Raw genomic sequence first — 24,420 nt, forward strand, 5'->3', positions numbered from 1 at the left:
CTTGCTTTAGTCCCACATGTGTGATCAATCTCCAGTTTCAGCTGTTCCCTGCAACCCAAGTTGTAATCACATTGTGATTTTGCTGTAAGCAATGTGGCAAGACCCTTCCTCTCTCTCAGGAGTTTTCTCTCAATAAACTTTCCTGCTCTTTTTTTTTTTTTTTGTCTTTTTCGTTTTATTGGTACCAGGGATCGAACTCACTACTGCCTGCTTGCAAGGCAGGTGCTTATGCCACTGAGCTAAATCCCCAGACCCTCCTTTCCTGCTCTTAATGGCATGCGTGACACTGATGGTAATATGCTGAGCGTTACTTCCCAGTGACAGGACGGGGAAGAAGCAGGAAGATGTTGATCTTTCCCAAGCTTGAGTAATTACATGGCTAGACATTTTTTTTGTAGAGGATAGGTGGATGAATTGACATGGTATGCACACTTGAAATGCCTTTGAAACTGTTGTACACTAGAAAAAAGAGCTTTGTTATATTTGTATTATACCAAAATATCTGTAACGTGACCCTAACTGTTCTGTATATGTTTTTCTTCTCCCTTCTCCCTCTGGGTGACCTAATTGATATGTTAATCAATGCTCTCCTCTGAAAAGAACTGTAAATTCCTGCAAGACTTCTCTGCCCTCTCCTAAGGGCAGACCTTTGTTTTTTCCTCATTCCTTAGCAGATCAAGGATTTTCTCATTTCCTGATCCACGCTCATGACCTTTACTTTGTGAGCTGATATGTATTGAGGGGCAGCAAGTGTAAAAAGACAACACACACAGCTTTTGCAGTCTCCAACTGCACTGTGTCACTGGGCCCAGGATAAAATAAATCAGCGCTACTTTTTAAAATATGTTTTTGCACTGCTTGCTGTTTGCAGCTGCCATGAACTGTGGCCCAGCCATGCCCGCCTGCCTTGGAGCCAACTGAGTGTGGACTGAAACCTCCAAATACTACTGCAGTCCTTCCAGGGGGAGAACCGGCAGCAACTCCTGAGATCCGCGCCATGTTGGAACTTTTGACACTGTGAAACCAAACAACCAGCCTGCCTCCCTGCTAAGTGAACCTACTGGTGCACGGCCTAGAGTCAAACATCCCACTTCCCCTATCCCCTTTTCCTGTCCCCCCCATTAGCAAGTGGAAACCAGAAATCTGAGTGTCTCCTGGGAGGTTGACCATAGCAAATAAGGGGGACTTCCTTCTACCATCTCTTTGAAGGCAAATATTTTTATTACTGTTTTGGTCTATTCTGATTAATGATACTGCTCTATTCAATATTCTGTTTTGATAAGTTCTATAATGTTCTGTATTTCATCTCATTTTGATATACATTATTGAAAGAATAACTACTATAAAGATAACAAAATATACTGTGATACCTATTACTATTACCCTGGTAACCTGCTGTGAAGTTCTATACCAATTTCACTGTACGATCTTGGTTGGCTTTATTTTTTTTTTCCTACATGAGTCCAGATGAACTTAGTTGGCTTTATTCTGTCTTGTTCTGTTGTATTTTACCACTTTCAAAATAAAATTTTAAAAAATATGTTTTTGCCTCATTTTTTGAACTTGAGTTTGGGGGCTCATTTGTGGATTACAAGAGTTGGGGGCTCATCCAGGATTAATGGGGGAGTCCCCCAAATTATTTTTTCACCAATCAATCAGCTAACCATCTGTAAGTATTTGGCTTTTTTGCCTGTATGTAATCTGAGTATGCACATTTGTAACTGCAGATAAAATGAGACAACTTCTGGGGGCCTTTTTCCCCCTTTTGTATTTTAGGGCTTTTGGGGCCCATTCATAACTATGTTTGGGCTTTGGCCCATGTCGGGGTTTTTGCCCATTTGTAATTGGATGCGTGCAATGACTGCAGACGAGCTAGGGCTCCTTCTGCACCAGAATACAGGGGCTATTTCCTGTTTGTAATATGGGGTTACAGCCCATGTGTGTGGCTTTGGCCCGTTTGGGGCTTCAGCCCATGTGTGTGGTTTTGGCCCATTTGGGGCTTCAGCCCGTCCGTAACTTTGGGGCCTTTTGCCCATGTTTATTTATGCTCAGTGTTTTTGTACTTTGAAATTGTCTGCCTGTTTGAATCTGTTACTAACTTTGGGGATTTTTTTTTTGCCCATTTGAACTTGTTGAATTTGTTACTAACTTAGGGGCTCGTTGCCCATTTCTGCTGCAGGATCCATGTGGCTCATTGGACTCAAGGTTCATAATAAAAATTATTTCCTTTAGCTCATCAAACTGTGTACAAAACAACTTTTGTTTGTGTCTTTAATGTTGGCCTTGTTTTTTGTGGTGCCTTGTTTAATGTTTTAGTCCTAAATTGATTTACTTGCAACCTTGGCATGCCTTTTTTTAAAAAAATATTTTTCTTTCTGGTTAAAATGTGAACATATATGTATATTAATGGTTTTTAAAAATCATATTAACTTTACCAAGTAAAACCAGGTCATACTATAATTAAGCCAGTTAAAAAGGTTACAATTTTTTAAAAATGTAGCATTTTAATGTGGTAAAAAGACATAAAATGATTAAATATGTTTTAGACTACTAATAAGGTCACTTCAAGGATTTTGTTAAAGGTTTTAATGTTGTCTAAAAAGCAAGAGAAAGGGGCTGGGGATTTAGCTCAGCGGCATAAGCGCCTGCCTTGCAAGCAGGCAGTCGTGAGTTTGATCCCTGGTACCAATAAAAATGAAAAAGACAAATATATATATATATATATATATATATAAAAGGAAGAGAAAAAGTAATTGACTGGTAATAAAAAAAAAGGTGGTTTCGTCTTACAGTAAAAATATAAAAGAGAAAATGCTTTCTGTGGCATGGCTATTGTTGGGGACTCTTAGCCAGCTTTATGTTGCAAATCAAGAGCAAAGAGCCCAACAGGATACTCACAATACTGTGAGTTTGGGGGAGGGGAATTTCCAGGAATGTTACAGATTGTAAAGACAGAGTTGAGATTTTTGATTGCTGAAAAAAAAAAAAGAAAAAAAATTCGTCTTGTACTGGAAAAAGCCAATCTAAATTTAAAAGAAATAACTATTGTGCCTAATGTGATTGGTGATTATAGAGATAAAATACAAGTTCTTGCATGTGCTGTGGACATCTGCAGCGCAATTAATTTTGTTACCTATGAAAAAGCCCTTTTGGTTGGGGATTTAGCTCAGCAGCATAAGCGCCTGCCTTGCAAGCAGGTGGTCGTGAGTTCGATCCCCGGTACTGATAAAAAGAAAAAAGAAAAGTATAATATAAAAAAAAAAAAGCCCTTTTTTGTGAGGTATATAATTTCAGTAAAACAATGGCCTGCCACGTGGCACCTTGGGACAAAAAAAAAAAAAAAAAAAACAGTATGCCAACCAGATGAAGCCTACGCTCTGATCTGGAATGCCAAAACCATGTTTTCCTTTTGTCTCACCCCAATTAAACAACCAGAGATAAGCAGGTTCCCCAATATCACCAGTTGTTCTCAATAGCCATTAGGGTACCCCAGAAAACCCACCAATTTGCCCAAGATAGCAGAGATGAGACAATTGGCTAATAAGTCTCCCTCAGGGTTTTCTGAAAAGATTGCAAAAGGCCTATCACATTTATATACCAGTAGCACCTAAAATTGCAAGGGCCATTAATATATTGCCTTTGTACCTCAGTTGGGCCCAGACTTAGACAAAAATTGCAAAAGTTTGAGAGATTTGAAGAAATGCCCTTCAGTCAGTTATTTTTTTTTTTTACACTTTTTTCTTTTTACCGGCACCAGGGATCGAACTCACCACTGCCTGCTTGCAAGGCAGGTGCTTATGCTGCTGAGCTAAATCCCCAGCCCTCTTCAGTCAGTTATTAGAGGTTACTTAAAAGAGATTTGACAACCGAGAAGACCCTAAAGACCAGGCTTAAGAGGTTCCTGCTGGACAGAAAAAAAAAAATACATTGGTTGTTAGACTTGTATCCTAGTTCTAACCAATGCGCCACCTTCCTGTTCTGTATGTGCTGTTTCAATAGAGATTAAAATTCCATCTCCAGTAAAGACTTAAGTTTCAGCTCCTTGTAAATCCCCTTCCCTTCCTATCTTTCTAGGTTAAGTTTCTATTTCCTGAGAAAGCTGTAAAAGCCTTAGGTATCAGTTTCCTATAACCCCCTCCCCTACCTCTCATCCAGCTATCTGTAATAAAATGTGCTGTTCTTTAAGAAATGCTTAACTTCAAGGAAATTACAGGAAGTTCTATAAAGCCCAGATGCTACCTATGTCAGTGATTACAACATTCCTGTGGTTTTCGGATTTAAAACCCAACCTTTCTAGCTGTAAGGTGCGCAGTCTCCAAATTGGGTCCTGGAGACTGTGATGCCAGGCCTAAAATAAAGCCTTTGCTCCCTAAATTTTAATTTCTTGCTTCCTTGGGTTTTATTCTGGGGTCCGAACTATCACATTTGGGGGCTCGTCCAGGATGGGAGCAAGACCTCAGACTCATTTCTGAACATTTGAAAGTAAGTACTCTGGAGGGTTTGTTTGGGCTGTGGTCAACTTATACTCTTGGAGAGGGGACACCCTCAATTTGGGAAGCAGGGACCTCCTGAGGGCAGAGTCAATTGGTTTTTTTGTGACAAATCTTGTCCGTTTGTATAGTTTTTGGGATGAACTTTGTTCATTTGTGACTCTGCCCCAGGTGGGGAACCGCTCCATTGGTTAATTTGTTAATTCCTCGGAATTCCAAAATTTGACCAATTTTTGAGCAAAAGCCATTTTTGCTGCAGCTTGTCTTGTCTGGTATGTCTGTCTGTGTGTCCATTTGTTCTGATTGTTTTCCTTTTGGTTACCCCAAATCTAACATAAAATTCTCTCCTAGGAACCCCTTCTACAAGCCCAACATGGACAAAGGAATTTAGATATTTATGTTCAGTGTTTTTGTACTTTAAAATTGTCTGCCTGTTTGAATTTGTTACTAACTTAGGGGCTTGCTGCCCATTTCTGCTGCAGGATCCATATGGCTTATTAGACTCAAAGTTCATAGTAAAAAATTATTTCCTTTAGCTCACTAAACTGTGCGTGAAGCAACCTTTGTTTGTGTCTTTAATGTTGTGGCACCTTGTTTAATCTATTAGTCTTCAATTGATTACTTGCAACCTCGGCATGCCTTTTAAAAAGAGTATTTTCTTTCTGGTTAAAATGTAAACATATGTGCACATATATATGTATATTTATGGTTTTTAAGAATCATATCAACTTTACCAAGTGAAAACCAGGTCATACTGTCATTGAGCCAGTTAAGAGGTTATAGTTTTTTTAAAAAAAAAAAACAGCATTTTAATGTGGTAAAAAGACATAAAATAATTAAATATGTTTTAGACTACTAGAAGGTGACTTCAAGGGTTTTGTTGAGAGTTTTAATGTTGTCTGAGAAGTGAGAAAAAAGGTAATTGACTGGTAATAGTAAGAAAAAGAAGGAGAAAACAAGTGGTTTTGTCTTCAAGTAAAAATGTCTGACTGTGCCAGAATGTGAAAGAAGATAAAAGCTCAACTTGGAGGTATATTGTAAGTTGTAGAAAGCTAAAGAGGATGTAAATTTTATTTGTCTTGGTTTATAGTACTACAAATAACAGGTTTGACAAGAAGTAAATGTGTTCAGAATTTGACAGTATTAGATCAGTTTTGGTAGATTTATTCATAAGATTGGTAAACCTTTGCTACAAAATGTTTCCATCAAAATGAAACTATAGGTGATTATAGAGATAAGATACAAGTTCTTACATGTGCTGTGAACATCTGGGAGATTATGCGGCACAATTTTGTTTCCTATAAAAAAGCCCTTTTTGTTAAACACGCGATTTCAGTAAAATGATGGCCTGCCACGTGACACCCTGGGACAAAAAGTGGTGTGCCATCCAGAAATCCTGCTTTCTGATCTGGAATTTTAAAGCCATGTTCTCCTTTTGTCTCACGCTGATTGAACAACCAGAGGTAAGGAGGTTCCCCCCAATATTGCCAGTTGTTTTCTTTGCAACTCAGTCGGCCCCACATGTTAGACAAAAATTACAAAGGTTTGAGAGATTTTTAAAAATGCCCCTCAGCCAGTTAATAGAGATAGCACAAAAGGTTTTTGAGAACTGAGAAAATTTACAAGCTACCAACAAAAAGATACCAAGGTGTTAGAATTGCTCTATGAGAAAAAAAATTTTTAAAAAACAGACGAGAGTTTTTTTGGGGGGGTTGGATACTGTAGGCTAAATTTTACTAAAAAGTTCGCCTCTATATGACTCCCATAAGGGAGAAACTCAAAACTCACTGAACTGGACTGATGAATATAAACGGGCCTTCCAGCAGCTCAAGTGGGCCTTGACAGAGGCTCCAGCCCTGGGACTCCCTGACGTTACCAAGCCGTTCACCTTGTTCATAGATAAACTCACGGGCATTGCCAAAAGAGTCCTAACCCAAGACATTGGCCCTTGAAAGAGGCCTATAGCCTACCTCTCCAAAAGACTTGATCTGGTGACAGGAGGATGGCCCCCCTGCCTGAGAATCTTAGCTGCTGTGGCAATGTTACTTAAAGAGGCTAAAAAAAAAAAAAAAAAAAACCCTCACTTTTGGACAGAAGATTTCTGTAGTAACCTCCCACAGTTTAGAGACTCTTATCAAAACCTCTCCCAAAAAATGGCTTTCGAACACTAGAATTTCACACTATCAGGCCCTGCTCCTAGACCCAGAGTCAGTAGTTTTATTTATTTATTTATTTTTTTGTTTTTTTCCTTTTTATCGGTACCGGGGATCGAACTCATGACTGCCTGCTTGCAAGGCAGGCCCTTATGCCGCTGAGCTAAATCCCCAGCCCTGAGTCAGTAGTTTTCAAGACTTCTTCAGCTTTAAACCCAGCCATCCTTATGCCTGATGACGACCCAGAAGAACAAAGGACATCTCTCCATGAGTGTGCTGACATCCTTGAACTGCAGCAGAACCTATGGCTGATCTTACCAACCAGCCTTTGGGAAATGCCAACAACTATTTCATCGATGGAAGCAGCTTCATCCAGAATGGCAAATGAGTGGCTGCGGCAACAGTGACCACCAAAAAGAAGGTACTCTGGGTTAAGTGGTTAGAACCTGGCACCTCTGCCCAAAAGGCGGAATTCATTGCTTTGACTGAGGCACTAAAACTAGCCACAGAAAAGAGGGTAAACATCTATACTGACAGTAGATATGCTTTTGCTACTAGTACATGTACATGGAGCCATCTATCAAGAGCGAGGTCTCATAACCTCGGCTGGGACTAAGATTAAAAATGCTCCATAGATTCTAGACTTGCTGGCAGCTGTCTGGCTACCTCAACGAGTTGTTATTACTCATTGCAAGGCTCACCAGAAAAGAGATGACCCTGTCACCTTAGGAAACAATTTGACAGATCAAGCCGCTCGAAAAATAGCAACTACATCAGAGGGGCCAACCAAGAAAGTAACTGCTCTGATGCTAGTCCCTTTGATCTTGTCAGAACCAGTCTACACAAAAAAAAGGCCTACAGATAGCATCTCAACTTGGAGTAAAGTCCCCCACCCCAGGGGGCTGGTACTAGTTACCTGATAAATGAGTACTGTTACTAGAGGCACTAGGGCAGAAGCTGTTACACTGGGCTCACCAGACTACCCATTTAGGGGGAACTAAACTTGCAGAATTGTTCAGAACTCGGTTTTTTATTCCAAAACTCTGCAAACTGACCGCCTCTTTGAGCTCCAGATGCCCACCATGCTTGTTAGTCAATTCAGCCAAGAGCTCTATGCTAAAGAGCACCCGACATAGAGAAATTGTTCCAAGAGAACACTGGGAAGTAGACTTCAAGACATGATAAAGCCTGGTTTACAGGGGCACTGCTATCTCTTGGTATTAGTAGACACCTTTACTGGCTGGGTAGAGGCTTTCCCTACTAAGTCTGAGTCAGCCTTAGTGGTAGCTAAAAAGCTATTACATGAGATCATACCTTGATTTGGCCTCCCACTATCAATGGGGTCCGATAATGGCCTGGCTTTCATAGTCCAAGTCACCCAAAAGTTAGCCCAGACATTAAAGATTAATTGGAAAACTCCACTGTGCCTATCAGCCACAAAGCTCAGGGCAAATAAAGTGTATGAACCAAACTCTCAAGGACATTTTAGCTAAACTGTCTTTAGAAACTGGTGATAATTGGGTGAGCCTTCTTCCCTTTGCACTGTTAAGAGCTAGATGTACCCCATATGTTTCTGAAATTTCCTCCTTTAAAGCCATGTTTGGGAGGACCCTATCATTGGTTCCAAGACTGTCAAAAGATAAACTAGCTAAAATAACTAATCAAGATCTCATTAAGTCCCTGCAGACTCTCCAACCTGTGTTGACTTCAATCCACTAGCTGGTTAGACAAAAACACCCGGATCTGCCTTCAGAGATGCCTCTCAAGGCACTGATTGAGCCGGGGACTCCAGTCTTGGTGTGATGCCACCACCACGACTCCCTCAAACCCCGCTGGGAAGAAACTTTCACCGTAGTGCTCAGCACTCCCACCACTGTCAAGGTAACAGAAAAGACTGCGTAGATTCACCATACCCACATCAAACCACTGGAGGCAACAGACAGCGAAGAGTGTTCTCAATGGACTGTACAGCAGACTGGTAACCCCTTAAAGTTAAAATTGACTAAAACATAGTTAGATTATGCCAGGCATGAACTGTTTTAGCTTGCTTGCTTTGATTTTAATAACATTGATGCCGACCTTCCATGGTGGCTTTGGTCCCCCTGTAAGCAAAGAACAATTGTTAAGATCTTTGTATGAAAACCCCTGTGATTGTGGAGGGGGCTATATTACTAACGATAAAGACACCAACTGGGGGGGGGAATTATACATACAGTAGGAAACAAGGATCGGGATCCTTCCCACACAAACAATAAATTGTATACATACAGTCTTCGGACAGATTGTGGGGACAAGTTAACATTCCTTGTTGCTATACCCTCAGTTACAGGGGGTTTGACTCAAAGGTGAATGTATATGTTAAAGCCCCGTGTGATACCTAACAAAGACAGCCAGCCAGGGCCATGCCCTCAGAATTGTTCTTAGTATTCAAAAATACATTCCTCCTGCTATGACTCTGTACAAGAATGTATAGACATAGATAACAAAACTTACTTCACTGCTGAGCTTATGAGGACACGGGCTAAAAGTGTTGGAGGTGATTGGTCCACCAATCCGACAGTAATAGAAAGTTAAAAATATGCCCAAGCCTCATGTCTTGGCATGGTTGGTAAATCAAGGTGGCCCCTATACGTGTGTCTGATGGGGGCGGCCCAAAAGATAAGATCAGAAAACTCATGGTTGAGGAACGAGTCAAACAGCTAATAAAAATAATGTTTCCCCAGATACATTACCACCCCTTGATGTTGCCTAAATCGCGAGGAGTTGATCTGGATGCTCAAACTTCTGATATTCTAGAGGCCACTTATAAAGCCTTAAATGCTTCCAACCCAACTTTGGCTAAAGATTGCTGGTTATGCATTGCACAGGGCTTCCCCATGCCCCTTGCGATCCCCACCAATGTTTCTCTGACTACACTGGAGAAACAAGATGTCTTAGTTACTTTATGCTGGTCGCTGAGACAAAATACCTGAAGCCCAAAGTTGGGAAAGGAAAGGTTTATTTCTTAAAGTTTTTGGAGGTTTCAGTCCACACTCAGTTGGCTCCAAGACAGGCAGGCATGGCTGGGCTGCAGTTCATGGCGGCCCACCAACAGCAAACTCGTACCAGCAAAGAGCGAAAGACACACCTTCTTCCTGCCATTACATCACATCCTGGCTCCACCCCTATATGGGTGGAGCACTGACACCATCAATCCAAGCACTATACCATGAACCATCACAAATGAACAATGCAAACTCATGAGGCCTGGGGGACACAAACATAAACCATGACACAAGATTACTTAAATTGTAGTGCTGGTCCCCCCTTTAGAGTACAACCAGTAGGCTTCAAGGACTCTCTCTGTCTCCAAGGAGGTTTTCATAACAATACCTCCGACATTGACGTGGGGTTCGTTGCATTTACTAATTGTAGTTCCATAGTTAACTGGACTACCTCCCTTTATCCTGCTGATGGACAAGTATTTATTTGTAGAAAAAATATGGCCTATACTTTCCTCCCAACTAACTGGACAGGGATATGTGTAACAGCGTTCCTATTGCCTGATATAGAGATCCTACCTGGGGATGACCCTGTCCCCATTCTTAGCTTAGATTACATCACAGGCCGATCAAAGAGGGCAGTTCAATTTATCCCTTTATTGGTAGGCCTAGGAATATCAGGAGCCTTAAATATGGGGACAACAGGAGTAGGGGTTTCTGTCCAACTTTCCAACCATATTGTTAGTGTTGTACAGACATTATCTAGTACCATTCAGGTCATTCAAGACCAAATAGACTCGTTGGCTAAAGTAGTTCTCCAAAACAAAAGGGGACTAGACCTCCTAATAGCAAAACAAGGAGGGATCTGTGCGACATTACAGGAACTATGCTGCTTTTATGTAAATAAGTCCAACATTGTCCCAGATAAAATCAAGAGACTACAGAAAGACCTAGTTAAAAAGAAGAGAGAGCTATTTAAAAACCTTTACAGAATGTCTAAAATAAAATCCTGCCCTATCTCTTGCCCTTGCTTGGACCATTGTTAGGGGTACTGCTCCTGGTCACAGTAGGTCCTTGTATACTCAATAAAATAACTACATATGTCAGACAAAAATTGCAAGACATAAAGTTGATGATGTTACGCCAGCACACCTACAAGCCCATACCTCAAAATCCTTAAAGATTAGGTCAAAGATTTGACCTAAGTCACAACATCAAAGGGGAATGTTGTACCTTAGTTCTAACCAATGCGCCCCCTTCCTGTTCTGTATGTGCTGTTTCAATAGAGATTAAAATTCCATCTCCAGTAAAGACTTAAGTTTCAGCTCCTTATAAATCCCCTCCCTTCCTATCTTTCTAGGTTAAGTTTCTATTTCCTGAGAAAGCTGTAAAAGCCTTAGGTATCAGTTTCCTAAAACCCCCTCCCCTACCTCTCATCCGGCTATCTGTAATAAAATGTGCTGTTCTTTAAGAAATGCTTAACTTCAAGGAAATTACAGGAAGTTCTATAAAGCCCAGATGCTACCTAACTGTGTCAGTGATTACAACATTCCTGTGGTTTTCGGATTTAAAACCCAACCTTTCTAGCTGTAAGGTGCGCAGTCTCCAAATTGGCTCCTGGAGACTGTGATGCCAGGCCTGGCCTAAAATAAAGCCTTTGGTCCCCAAATTTTAATTTCTCGCTTCCTTGGGTTTTATTCTGGGATCTGAGCTATCACAAGACTCTCCATAAAAAAAAAAATAAGACTCTTTCCTCCCAGTGGATGCAAGCCATCCAACAGATTCCAGTTCCTGTGACTAAAAGCAAATGTGAAAATTTCTAGGAGCCAGAGGACTGACCCAGAGTTTGGAACCCTGGCAGAGGCCTGTTGCATATCTTTCCAAGAGACTTGATTATGTGGCAGCTGGATGGCCACCCTGTCTGCAGGTGATTTCCTCAGTGGCCCTCCTCATAAAAGAGCTTAAAAATTGACTTTGGGACAGAAACTCTTGTTTTCTTCTATTTGCTGGAGACTTATCAAGACTCTGCCAGACCGATGGCTGCCAACTTCCAAGTCATGTATTATCAGGCATTACTTCTAGATCTGACTACCATCAGTCTCAAGAAAACAGCGGCTTCAAACCCTGCTACTCTGCTGCATGATGATGCCCCTCCTTGCCCCTCCACAACTGCATTTGGGTCCAGACTTGACAGATGAGCCACTATTTAGAGTTCCTTTTTATTTCTCCGATGAAAGCAGTTACTCTATCAAGGTAAGCGGGTTACGAGAGCTGTTGTTACCACAGACTCTCAGATTCTATAGGAACCAACACTGGAGCCAAAAACATTGGTCCAACGGGCTAAACTCATTGCCCTCACTGAGGCCTCAAGTTGTCAAAGTATGCGTTGCTACTGCCCACATTCATGGGGCTATTTACCAGGAATGGGGATTATTGACTTCTGGGGGCCAAAAGATTAAAAATGCTCCCCAAATTTCGGACTTCTTGGCTGCCATCTAGATGCCAAGGAGAGTGGCTATTATCCGCTAAAGAGCCCATTGCAGGAGATGGCCTTGTTATACAAAAAATAATTTGGCAGATGCCACCACCCAAAAGGCAGCCACAAAATCAGTGGGGATTGAGAAAGCTCAAACATTACTGCTGATCCCACCTACTTTGTCAGAGCCTATTTGCCCTTAAAAAGACTTGCATCTGGAAGCTCAACTTCTGAGCGATCCCTGGGGGCTAATATCAAAGCTAGCCCAGTCTGTGAGCCTCAGATGCCCTCAGTGCCAATTGGTAAACCCAAAATAACAAATAGAAACCGCTTGCTACGTGGGACTATGCCTTAAAAACACTGAAAAATAGACTTTACAAAAATGGAAAAGCCTAGACTTCAAAAAAAATACTTATTAGTAATGATAGATATTTTTTACTAGATGGGTTAAAGCATTGCCTAAGTCTGAGTCAGCCCCAAAAACATTTTCTCCAATTTGGCCTCCCTTTATCCATGGGGTCCGACAATGGCCCAGCTTTTATAGCCCAGCTAACTCAAACATTAACCTAAGCTTTGCAGCTCAATTGAAAACCCCATTGTGCTTACCAGCCTCAAAGTTCAGGGCAAATAAAAAAGATAAGTCAGATTTTAAAGACAATTATTACTAATGGCCTTAAAAACTGACGAGAACTGGGTGAGTCTCTTTCCTTTTGCTCTTTTTGTTTTTTGCCAGTTATATGTTTATAGAAAGATAATCCCCTGGCTTGAAATAGCTATGTACATACAAATATAAAAAACAAACCTAAAAAAAATACAAACCCTTGGACAACAAGGAGGCTTGTGAGAACTCCCCTGTCATTCTCCCTTACCCAAGGGCAGAGGACATGAGTCTGCTTTTTAAAAATTATTAATTTTGGCCATTCTTACAGCAATAAGCCTGCAGTTGGGTGATTTACCCACTAGGTGAAAGTCAAGAAAAATTCAGTTTCTACTTTCTGAATTCTGTGCATCTCCAAAATCAGGGCAAATGCTTCCTTGTTCTGCTTGTTGACTAGTGCTATCAGAATAATGGAAAGAGACTCATAATTTAAAAGAGTGGTGGATCATCTGCTCTAAAGGCAAATGACAAGACAAAGGCATACAAACCCCAGAGAAATAACACACTTCCTATCCCTTAGAGGAATATATTCTCCAGCTCAGGTATGGGCCCCAGTTCTTTGTTCTAACCATACCTATTTCTTTGGTAATGTCAGAAGACAAGATTCAGTTCCTGAGTGCCTGGGTTGGAGGCACTGGTTCAGGGGCCTTCTACAAGTGAACAATTTAAGCTTAAATTTTTCCTTTTTTAAAATCTTTAAAAATAAACAAGTCAAACTCCATCCATCCTGTGCTGTACACATCCCTTTTGACTCCCTGACATTGATTTGAAAAAAGAAGAGAAAGGGGAGTCAATGCTGGCAGGGCCGCCTCACTTTCTTCCTCCGCTTGGGTTTGGCTTCTCCCTTGGGTACTGTGCTGCTGGACTTGGAGGCTGCAGAAGCCCCAGAACCAGGCTGAGGAGCTGCAAAGAAGTTCCCATTGGACATCTGGCCTGGGGGTACTTGAAAAATTCGGCTCAAGAAATCCTGAAGGTCAGCAGGAGGGGCATCTGAGGGAGCTCTCTGGCGACCACTGGTGCCTGGGATCTGAGAGCCAAATGAGATGTGATAGGGAGCTTTGTGGGTATCAGGGGAGATTCCCACACGTTGACATCCAGCCCACTCTGTGATATCATAGACCTTTCCATCCATTAGTGCAAAGTAGGTAATCTTGAGCCCCAACATGCTTGACTCTGCCCAAAATTCTCCTTCTTCAGCAGGATGCAGCCTATTACACTCAGCGCAGTATCTGGCACTCTTAGGTTCCCGGTCCATTTCAAACCTCCTATGCTTCCCTTGGCATCGACTACACATCATAGTATTCATTGCTTCCTTGAGCTCATCTTGCAACTTGGACAGAAACTCATTCACTGACCGGCTCAGCTATTCTCTGCCATTCGTTTCATCTCATATTCTTTCCGCCTTTCAGGGTTGCTGACAATGTCCCAAGCAGCCCTTAAAACCTTGAAGGCCTCCTCAGCCCCAGGATGATGGTTTTTATCAGGATGAACCATCACTGCCAGCTGCCTATAGGCCTTCTTTAATTCAGTATCTGATGCTGTGGCTTTAACCCCCAGCACAAGGAAAGGGTTTAGCTCATCCTCAGGAACCCCAGCCATTATCAAGAGTGGAGCCACCTCCTCTTCAGGCTGGCAGTACTGCCCACTAGCTACAGGTACATTCCCCTGGCTACTAGTCCTCTGCTTGAACCATGGCAACTCCAGCCATCCCCAATGAACTATTCTTACCAGCTGCTGCCACAGCCTGCTATCTCTCACTAGAGTCAAGCAACGCTGCAAGGTGGGAGAATCCAGACAAGAAAACAGCCTTATCCCTCCAGCCTAACCGGTCACCCAGGCCCACCAGAAACTGCCAGCCCAACTGGAGACAGCCCAAAAAGAGGGCCAGTCCCAGGAGTAGTAAAGCACCCACTAGCCTAAGAAAACGTGAACAGCCCTGCCCCACAGTAAAACCCCTGGTTTAGACATTGGAATGCTACCTGCACCCAGCCGCCCAGCCTCCCAGGCCAGGCTCCCACCCAAACTCGAAAAAGGTCCAGATCACCGCCTTTCAACTGCCTGCATGCATAGATGAGATGGCCACACGTTTCCACGTACTCTCCCACCAACACCAGCAGTTCAATCAACCACCAGAAGCCTGCTTGTCCAAGCTGACACAGTTCTTCTGCTCCCCATAACCCCAGGCCGCTGGGCTTATCTGTCTGACTTCGTTTCCGGCCCAGCCGATGTCCAGCGGACGTGGGATCTCTACGTCCACCCTCCCGATTATCCTCCTTGGTCAGAAAGTGGTGCCGCTGTTTCCGGTATGGAGGTTTCTTTCTGCTGGACACCCGTGAAAATTCACTTGGAAATTTTAGAGGTTCCTTATTGTCATATTCCTCTTCCAATTCTTTTTTTTTTTTTTTTTTTTGTCTTTTTCCTTTTCATCGCTACCAGGGATCGCACTCACGACTGCCTGCTTGCAAGGCAGGCGCTTATGCCACTGAGCTAAATCCTCAGCCCGGCTCTTTCAATTCTTCATCTTCCCCCAAGGAGCAGAGCAGCGGTAACTCCTCCCCCTCGAACAGCAGGGCCTTGGGGCCAGGGGGAGCTTCGAGAGCAGCTCCCCCAGCTCCGCCTCCCGCTTCCGCTCCTTTTGCTCTTTTGCGTGCGGGATGTACCCACTATGTTGCAGGTATTTCCCCTTTCGAGGCTTTGTATGGGAGACCTCTTCCTCTTATCCTTAAGGTTTCTAAAAAAAAATTAGCTGATTTAGCTAATCAAGATCTTATTAAGTACCCCCCAGACTTTTCAGCCAGTTCTGACTTCCATCCACCGGTTATTTCGCTGCTGCCCACTGCAAGGACAAATGCCCTGCTGTAGAGCTTGAGACACCACCGGTCCTTATCAAGTGACATCACCGTGAATCTCTTGAAATGCGATGATAGCCGAAAAGCCTGCCTGGATTCATCATTCCCACTTCAAAAAGGCCCCAGCTTCCAAAGCAATCAACCTATGGATAAATGGACTCTGGTTCCCTCCAAGGACTCTTTAAAGCTTGTCAAATGTAACTGATAATCTTGTGTTCTCCCATATAGAGACCCCAAGGAGGTCTCTGTCTGACTTTAAAAAAAAATTGTTACTTGTATGACAGAACAGAGTAAATTTAAATGTTGCTTTTCTTTCTCCTTTTGGTTAACAGCTTTAATAGTGACAGTTGCAAGACCTTTGTTAATCCTCCTATTGGGCCTTATATTGTAAACAAGTTGCTAAACTATGTCAAAGATTTTTTTTTCATTTTTATTGGTACCAGGGATCAAACTCACGATGGCAGACTTGCAAGGAAGGCGCTTATGCTGCTGAGTTAAATCCCCAGCCCCTATGTCAAAGATCTTAAAAGTTTATGATTTTAAAGATGCATGCAAGGTTATAAACAGATACCTATGAGTCAATGAGTTGACTCACTAACTAAAATCAGTGGGGAATGTTATACACTAGAAAAAAGAGCTTCGTTATATTTGTATTATACCAAAATACCTGTAACGTGACCCTAACTGTTCTGTAGACATTTTTCTTCTCCCTTCTCCATCTGGGTAACCTAATTGATATGTTAATCAATTCTCTCCTCTGTAAAGAACTGTAAATTCCTGTGAGACTTCTCTGCCCTCTCCTAAGGAAAACAAAGATCTTCCTCATTCCTTAGCAGATCAAGGATTTTCTCATTTCCTGATCCACGCCCATGACCTTTACTTTGTGAGCTGTGATATGTACTGAGGGGCGGCAAGTGTGAAAAGACAACACACACAGCTTTTGCAGTCTCCAACTGCACTGTGTCGCTGGGCCCAGGATAAAATAAATCAGCGCTGCTTTTTAAAATATGTTTTTGCCTCATTTTTTAAACTCGAGTTTGGGGGCTTGTTTGTGGATTACAAGAGAGACATTTCAGCGGATCAATCAAGTGGGCATTAGGAATATAGGTTTGAGCCTGGAGAGATTCTGGTTCAGAGACACAGTCAGCCATTCATATTCTTGGGTTCAACGTGTGTGCGTTTACCCAACTATAGGATGAAAATATTTGGGAGAAATTTGTGTGTGTACTGAATATGTACAGACTTTTTTCTTGTCATTATTTCCTAAAGAGTCCATTGTAAAAATTATTTGCATAGTGTTTACTTTGTATTTTGGTATCATAATCTAGAAATGACTGAAAGTATGTGGGAGAATTTCTATAGATCGTATGTGTAGCCATTACACGGCTACGTTCGTAGCCGTGTAATGGCTACAGTATGCAAATGGCTAGTCATTTTATATCAGGGATGTGAGGTTTTGGAATCCTGGAGGGAGGGATCCTGGAACCAAAATGCCTACAGATCCCAAGGGACAGTTGTGGTCTTGGAGTTATTGTTACATTTTTGGTGCAATAGAGAAACAGGAAGAAAAGGAAAAAGGCCTTTATTGTGGTCAGAGGAGGGCTGCAAAAGAGTACAAGACCCGTCAGAGGCAGAGGGAAAAGCCCTCAGGCTTTGTTAGGTTTGACAGGGGGTGGAGTTGGAAGGAGCGGGCTGAATGACGTATTGACAGCTGATTAGGGAGACACTGGTGCACGCAAGAAAAGCAAAAAAAATCAATTCGGGTTTGGAAAAAGAACATGGAAATCAGTACTGGAGGGACACACTTGTCATTTTAGTGCCCGGTGCCATGTTGGGCAGGTGCCATGTTGGGTCTGACAGAGTTTCATATGGGTGGAACTCATCAGTTATTAGTATATGATATTTTTTAATGGATGTATTTAAAGCTATGAGTCCTGAGGAAATTTTCCAGAGAGGTGTACCGAAAGCCTTAAGCCAAGAACAGGAACCTCAGCATTTAGAAGTTGTGAAGATCAGAAGGTGCCTGCTAAGGAACCTGATACAGAGGTAGCAGTGAGGTGAGGACACAAAGTGGGGTGTTTTCCAGAGTCAGGGAGAAGCCAGTGGTAAGCTGTTGCAGGAGGGAACACACACTGTAGGAAACAGCTGAAAGCAAGATAGGCACTGGAAGGGATCCATGTACAGTAAGTCCCTGACTTACAAATTTGTTCCATTCTGGGAGAAGGTTGTAAATCAGATTTCTCCATAAATCTGATAAAGTAAGTCTTTTACAACTTTGACACAAATATAGAATGTAAAGCATAAAAAAAACAGAAATATTGTAAATAAACTGTTTACTTTTACTAAGTTACCTTAAGATGGTAGTAGTACTGTACAATTCAACTGGTGTATGGGGACGTGCAGGGAGTGAACAGAGAGGATGGGGAGGTGGAGGTTAAGTGCCAGATGGAGGAGCTGAAGATGGTCAGCGTTCAGAGATGGAGGGCAGGAACCCACACTTGATGCTGCTGACACAAGTTTTTTGATTGATTCAATTCTGTCTACACTTTTGAAAAACAATCCAGTGATGTCTGAGAAGCACCTCTTTTTTCATCATAGATGACTCTGTGTCACTGTTTAACATTCTGAGTGGCTGCCACAATCTTTGTGCATTAGGGTCCCCGTTCGCATGGGTCTGTGCATTTTCACGTCCTTAGGACAGCCCAGGGCAGGGTTCTTTCTGGGCAAACCTGTGTCCACATTCTGTAAAATCTCTCACGTTCTTTGGGTTCGGATAGCCCAAAGCAGAGATTTTTGGACCACCCACACTGAAAGAATGCCTCACTTCCCTTAAAGCCTTGTGCTTTCAAGGGCAAAACTGTTACTGACCCCACGCGGGCTCCATTCATAAATCTCTCAGTGACCACTGGAATATACGAGTTTTTGGAACCATAGCTGCCGCGTGGTGCCACAAACAAGTGACGGCTTGTTCTGGACCACCAGCTTTTTTCTTGCCTGAATCAGTCATGGGGAACGTATTTTCTAAGTCCCAAAAGACGCCTTTACAGTGCCTAATTTCCAATTTATGTACTCTAAAAATTAAAAGTACCACAAAAACTAAACAATTAACTTTTTACTGCCAGAAAGTCTGGCCAACCTACCCACTTATCGGCAAGCGTTGGCCCAAAGAAGGAACATTTGACTCCTGCATTCTCAGGAACTTGTATGATTAGAACAGCAAGTTATTAGAACTCCCTTATATTCAGGCCTTTCTTATTCTGAGAACACACCCATCTCTCATTAAGTCTCGTGGTCCTGCTCAGATACTTTTGGCTAACTCTACTTCGCCTCAAACTTTTCCATCCTGCCCTCCAGTGTTTTCCCAGCCGCTGCCTGCCTATCCCCAAACTCATTCCCTGCCCTTACCTCCTGCTGGACCACTCTCTCCTCCCCCTATGCCTGATTCTCTCAGCAGCTCTAATCCCTCTCCATCGAAGATACCTCCTGCTGTGCGGTCGTCTCCCTCTCCGCCTTCCAGGACCCATAACTCTCCCAGCAGCTCTAATCCCTCTGTGTCGCAGTTATCTCCTGCTGTGCGATCCTCTCCCCCTCTGTCTCCTGGGATCCATAACTCTCCCAGCAGCTCTGATCCCTCTGTTACGCTTCCTCCCAGTCTCTAACTTCTTCTTCTCCTGAGAATTCTCTAGCCCCTACAGTATTCTCACTGCTCGCCCACCATGCTAGGTCTCGGTCGCTATGTCCTTCCACCAGGGCACATGATTGTTGCAGCTTGCGCCAGGAACAGTCACCATGTTGCAACCCTCTGCCACGTGGCATGGCGTCACCATGTTCAGGAGGGTCACAGGGCGCCACCATATTTTGGGTCAGGTGACAAGGCGCCGCTATGTTACCAGGACCCTCACTGTCAATGGGTGTCCCCTTGTGGTTCCTCTTGTGAACTGCAACAGCCGCCCTGTTGCAGTGCACATGATGCTTCATTGTGCTGCCGACAGCAATCCTCTCACTGCAAGGCACACAGTGAGATGCTATCTGCCTGTGTTTCCCAGGGTGACCAGTAGCAGCTCTATAGGCCCTCTACAGATGATTGCTCACACGCGCCTACTGGATGGATAGCTGCCCAATGGCCCTCTGCTCCAGAATCTTCTCCTCAGGCTCTGCTACCGCTTTGGGAGCAAGCTGGCCCCAAGGAATTGGATGTTAATCCATGTGCCTTTTTCCATTTCTGATCTATCTCAGATTACCCATAAATTAGGTAGCCTCTCTGTTGACCCACAGAATTATATCAGGCAATTTAAATTTATTACTAATTTTTATGATTTACATTTTAAGGATGTGATTCTAAATACCACTCTCAGCTCACAAAAACGGAATCAGCTGTGGCAAGCAGCTCAAAAAGAAGCTGATCACAGACATAAGGTAAACACCGCTGATAATGACCCTGGGCCTATTGCTGTGCCAGAGCAGGACAAGCATACTAACTATAACAAACTTTTAAAAGAGGTCCAGGAGGCTAATCAAAACCCAGCTGTGTTCCTAAATTGGCTTTCCAATCCTTGAGCCCCGTGAGCAGTTCCACCTTTGCGTGCTGTGTTGGGCCGCCTCCCAGCCCCTCCCCCATGCGCCGTCCCAGCCCCTCCCTCCCCCATGTGCCGTCATCGTCACTGCCATCTTACACTTTTCCGGGAGCAGTCCCAGCACCTGCACGCTATGTCCCAGCACTTGCTCCACCCCCACACTGGGCGTGCTCTGCCGGAGCGCCGCGAAATAGCAGCTCAGCGGCTCTGCTCAGGCATGTTTTTTTTTACAATTTGGCTCTGCTCAAGAGATGCTATTTTTTTATTACAATTCTCAAACCATTTAATCAAGGTTACTGGCCACCTGATAATTTTACCAGCCTTGTTTATCAATCAAAGCCTTCACCAATCTCCTCTTTAACAACTAAGGTTATAAATTCCTTTTTGCTGGAAACCACTAGCTCTATTTCAAGACAAGGGTTTTCTTCAAAGTTTTATTTTATTTGTCTTGGTTCATACTACTGCAAATAACAACTTTAAAAGTAAATGTGTTCAGAATTTGACAGTATTAGATCAGTTTTGATAGATTTATTCATAAGATTTCTAAACCTTTACTGCAAAATGTTTCCATTAAAGCTTTTTTCGGCAGACTAAAGCTTTTTTGTTAATTCTACGTGTCACCCTACAAAAAAGCGATGTGCCATCCAGATAAAGCCTGCTCTCTGATCTAAAATGCCAATATTAAATTCCTACATACTTACTTAATTCTACCGTAGTCCAAATCCTAAACAAAAAGGCAAAACTTGACCTTCAAACCTTATAGAGATCTTAATATGGTTTTTCATATTTTTAACACTTGTGACACTTGGAGTTCTGAGGCAGGTAAACCTACACAAGGTGGAGCTGCCTGGCCCCCCCATGGACCACGCTCAAATGCAGCAGAAGACATTGGACAACAAAATGCCCCATCCTGGCATTCTTTAAGACCTTACTCCAGGGCTGCTGGACTCTCCTAGCCACCAAAGCATGGGTAAGCCATCCTAACTTCTAGCCCTCACAGGAAATGTTGACACTGCAAGACTCATTGCTGACAGAAAATTGCTGCTGAAGACTGAGGGGACTCAGGGCCATCAGCCCCCTTTGTGGGTGTCCATCTCAGAGTCCAAGTTCCACTAAAACTCTCAGGTAAGACATTCTCTATATTTGTGGTCATAGAGGCCATATATACAGAGTTCTTCCTGAGTATTAAGTCTGCTATATTAAGTCCTCAATCTCTATGACAGGGTATTGATGGTCAACCTATGCCATTTACAAACAGGGCCTATTTTGTGCAGGTCCCAGTCCTAAATCTTAAAATGCCTTTTATACAGGCTGACTTAGACACAGTGAGGCCTCAACAGCTTCTACCTGTTGTTGCTGGTGGACCCTTCCTCAGTGATATAAGGCCACCCCCTTCCTTTCTTGTTCACCAATTTGTCAGACAACCCTGTTCAAGACTGACAGATACATTTTTGTCTTCTCACTTTGTTTATACTTTTTCAGGATACATAAAAGCCTTTCCCACAACCAGGTAAACTGCTAATACAAACGGGTTACAGTAACCCATGCCTAAATCAAAGTTGCTAGACTGCCATTCTGGTTTCTCACCACTCAAGCCCTAAATCTGATCATTCTGAGTGGTAATCTCATCTTCTGTCACCTACCTATCTCCGTCTCACAAAGGCCTCGCAGCCACAGTTAACAGGCTAAGTCATGTTTTGTTATCCACTTTGGTTCCTAATTTCTTACATTCTATTAATGATCATTTTTACAGCAGGACTCTTTAACACTATTTCCTATAGACTCCAACGTCATGCATACCAGAGACAAGCCTTACCTACCTACCTTTTAACTTTTATGCTTTCAGATGGGGGAGTAATCACCTCTCATAACATCATTTCTCCTAATCTCACATTTAATTTTCAGAATTCTGCCTTACCGTGGAACATGTCTAAATCAAAGGCACCTTTCCTTTTACCTCACCTGGGTCCTTAAAATGACAGTGCCATGTCTTCCCATAACATCTTGTCTCTTTGTTTTTCCATTCTAACATATGTGCATTCACCAGTGAAGGTGTCCTGGCCAAAACACCTGGCACCAGCGTCTACCCGGGCATCAACCTTCATCCCGTTGACTCCCCTAGGCTCCAGTACAGCACCCTCTGCCAGCAGGAAATAGTTAAAGAGAGAAATCTTCACCCCTTTTCATAATAATAATCATAAGATGGGATATGAAAGGGTTTTGGCCCAGACAGGACACTGTAGCCAGGAAAGCCTCAACCAGAAGCAGAAAGCCCCTATCTCCCCCGCCCCTAGGAAGTTACCTGTGACGCCATCTTCCCACCCCTGGAAATTTACATATGGTGCCAAACCTAGGACCAATGGGCTACCTGTGCATCCCTAATGCCCGCCTTAGGTTCCACCCCAAACCAAGACTATTTACATGCCCCTCACACCATGTGTCTGCCGGAGAGATCGCCAGACGCCAGCGGTGGGGGTGCCGGTCATCTCTCTTCGTGTTCTCAGAATAAAGACCGGTTTTTATTTTATACTTCTCATCTTTTGGAAATATTTTTCATCTTTTGGAAATAATCCTAGCGCAAAGTACCTGTAATGCCGCCATACTGTTCTGTTTGTGTCATTTTTTCTGGGTGACCTAATTGATATGTTAATCAATGCTCCCCTCTGTAAAGAATTGTAAATCCCTGGGAACCTGACCTAATTGATATGTTAACCATTGCTGCCCTCTGCAAACAACAGATGTTATCTAAAATTGAGTGCTAAAATAAGTTGACAAAGGATTGTTAATTCCTATGAGACTTCTCTGTCCTCTGTAAAGGGAAACAAAGGTCTTCCTCATTCCTTAGCAGATTTCCTGATCCATTCCCATAACCCCTTACTTTGTAAAGCGTGCTTTCTACAAAAAGTCTGGGAAGTTTTAAGGGAGACACACAGCTTTTGCAAACTCTAACTGCACTGTGTCACTGGGCCCAGGATAAAATAAATCAGTGCTGCTTTTTAAAAACATGCTTTGGGCTGGGGATTTAGCTCAGCGGCATAAGTGCCTTCCTTGTAAGTGTGCGGTCGTGAGTTTGATCCCTGCTACCAATAAAAAGGAAAAAGACAACAAAAACAAAAACAAAAACAAAATGTTTTGCCCCATTTTTGGAATCGAGGTTGGGGGTGTAAGGGGCTTGTTTTTGGATTACAAGAGGTTATCTGGCATAATAGAGAAGTGAAAAGTAAAAAAAGAAAAGAACACATTTACTGAGGATGTGGAAAGGAGCATACAACCCTGGCAGTTGGGCTGTCTCCTTCAACTGGATATGGGGGTGGGGTGTATGTGACCTTTGACCACATGTGACGGTTGGGGTGGGCATTTATGACATGCAAGGAGCTGACTGGAATTTTCTTCACACATATGGGGAAAGGAAGAAGTTGTAATAAGCTGAAGGGGAAAAAGGAGGAAGTGGCTGTCAGGGTAAGCGTTTCTGATTTGGCCTTCTGCCATGTTAGACCACTGCCATAATGTCCTGTAATTCATTTTAGTGTAGAACTCTTTTAGGTCTCGTTATGTAGCTGACGCTGGCCTTGACCTCACTGTGTAGCCCAGACTGGCCAGAAACTCACAGCGATTCTCCTGTCTCAGCTTCCCAAGCACTGAGATTACAGGTGAGTGCCACCACACCAACTGAATTTTTTCTTTTTTCTTTTTTTTTATCGATACCAGGGATCATACTCACAACGGTGCGCTTGCAAGGCAGGCACTTATGCTGCTGAGCTAAATCCCCAGCCCCAAACTGAATTTTCTTCATGTGAGTTAAGTGCTCCCTCACTGAATTATATCCCAGTCCTGGGACTAAATTTTTTGCTTTGTTTTGAGGCAGGGTATCACTGTAGTCCCAGACAGCCTTGAACTTGGTAAGTAGCCCAGCTGGCTTTGAATTTACAATCCTCCTGCCTCAGCCTCTAGTGCTGAGATTTATAGGTGTGGGCCACTACCCCGGCTTGAAATTGAATTCTTAAAGGGAGAAAACATAGGAACTTCTCCCAGAAGCTCTTCCATGCTTTGCTCCCTCAAGGACTTCCTGATGCAAAGGATTCTCAGCTAGTTAGTTTGTCTTTATAGCACAGTGGAAGGATTTGGAACAGGACTGAGAACTGGGAAAGCAGAGGTCTGGAAAGGGACTGGCAGGAGGAGCCTCAGACCATTAACAGGAGGTGGGAAGACAGGTTGGAGCTGGCTGGGGAAAACGACTCC

The 24,420-nt window shown here is 43.0% G+C and overlaps 1 protein-coding gene across 1 annotated transcript; it reads right to left on the reverse strand.

Annotated features, from left to right (window-relative positions):
• Positions 1–9,624: 9,624 nt before the first annotated feature.
• On the reverse strand, positions 9,625–17,437 carry LOC100729564 (dnaJ homolog subfamily C member 14-like). The gene is given in 5 exon segments (XM_063249726.1): positions 9,625–14,123; positions 14,126–14,565; positions 14,567–14,686; positions 14,688–15,177; positions 17,413–17,437. Coding segments are annotated over 5 exon segments (1,650 nt in total). The 3' UTR covers positions 9,625–13,548.
• Between the last annotated feature and the right edge of the window lie 6,983 nt (positions 17,438–24,420).

This window comes from Cavia porcellus, unplaced genomic scaffold (assembly GCF_034190915.1).
Source record: "Cavia porcellus strain 051 isolate PalLab524CR breed Dunkin Hartley unplaced genomic scaffold, mCavPor4.1 scaffold_6, whole genome shotgun sequence".
NCBI classification, from domain to species: domain Eukaryota; kingdom Metazoa; phylum Chordata; class Mammalia; order Rodentia; family Caviidae; genus Cavia; species Cavia porcellus.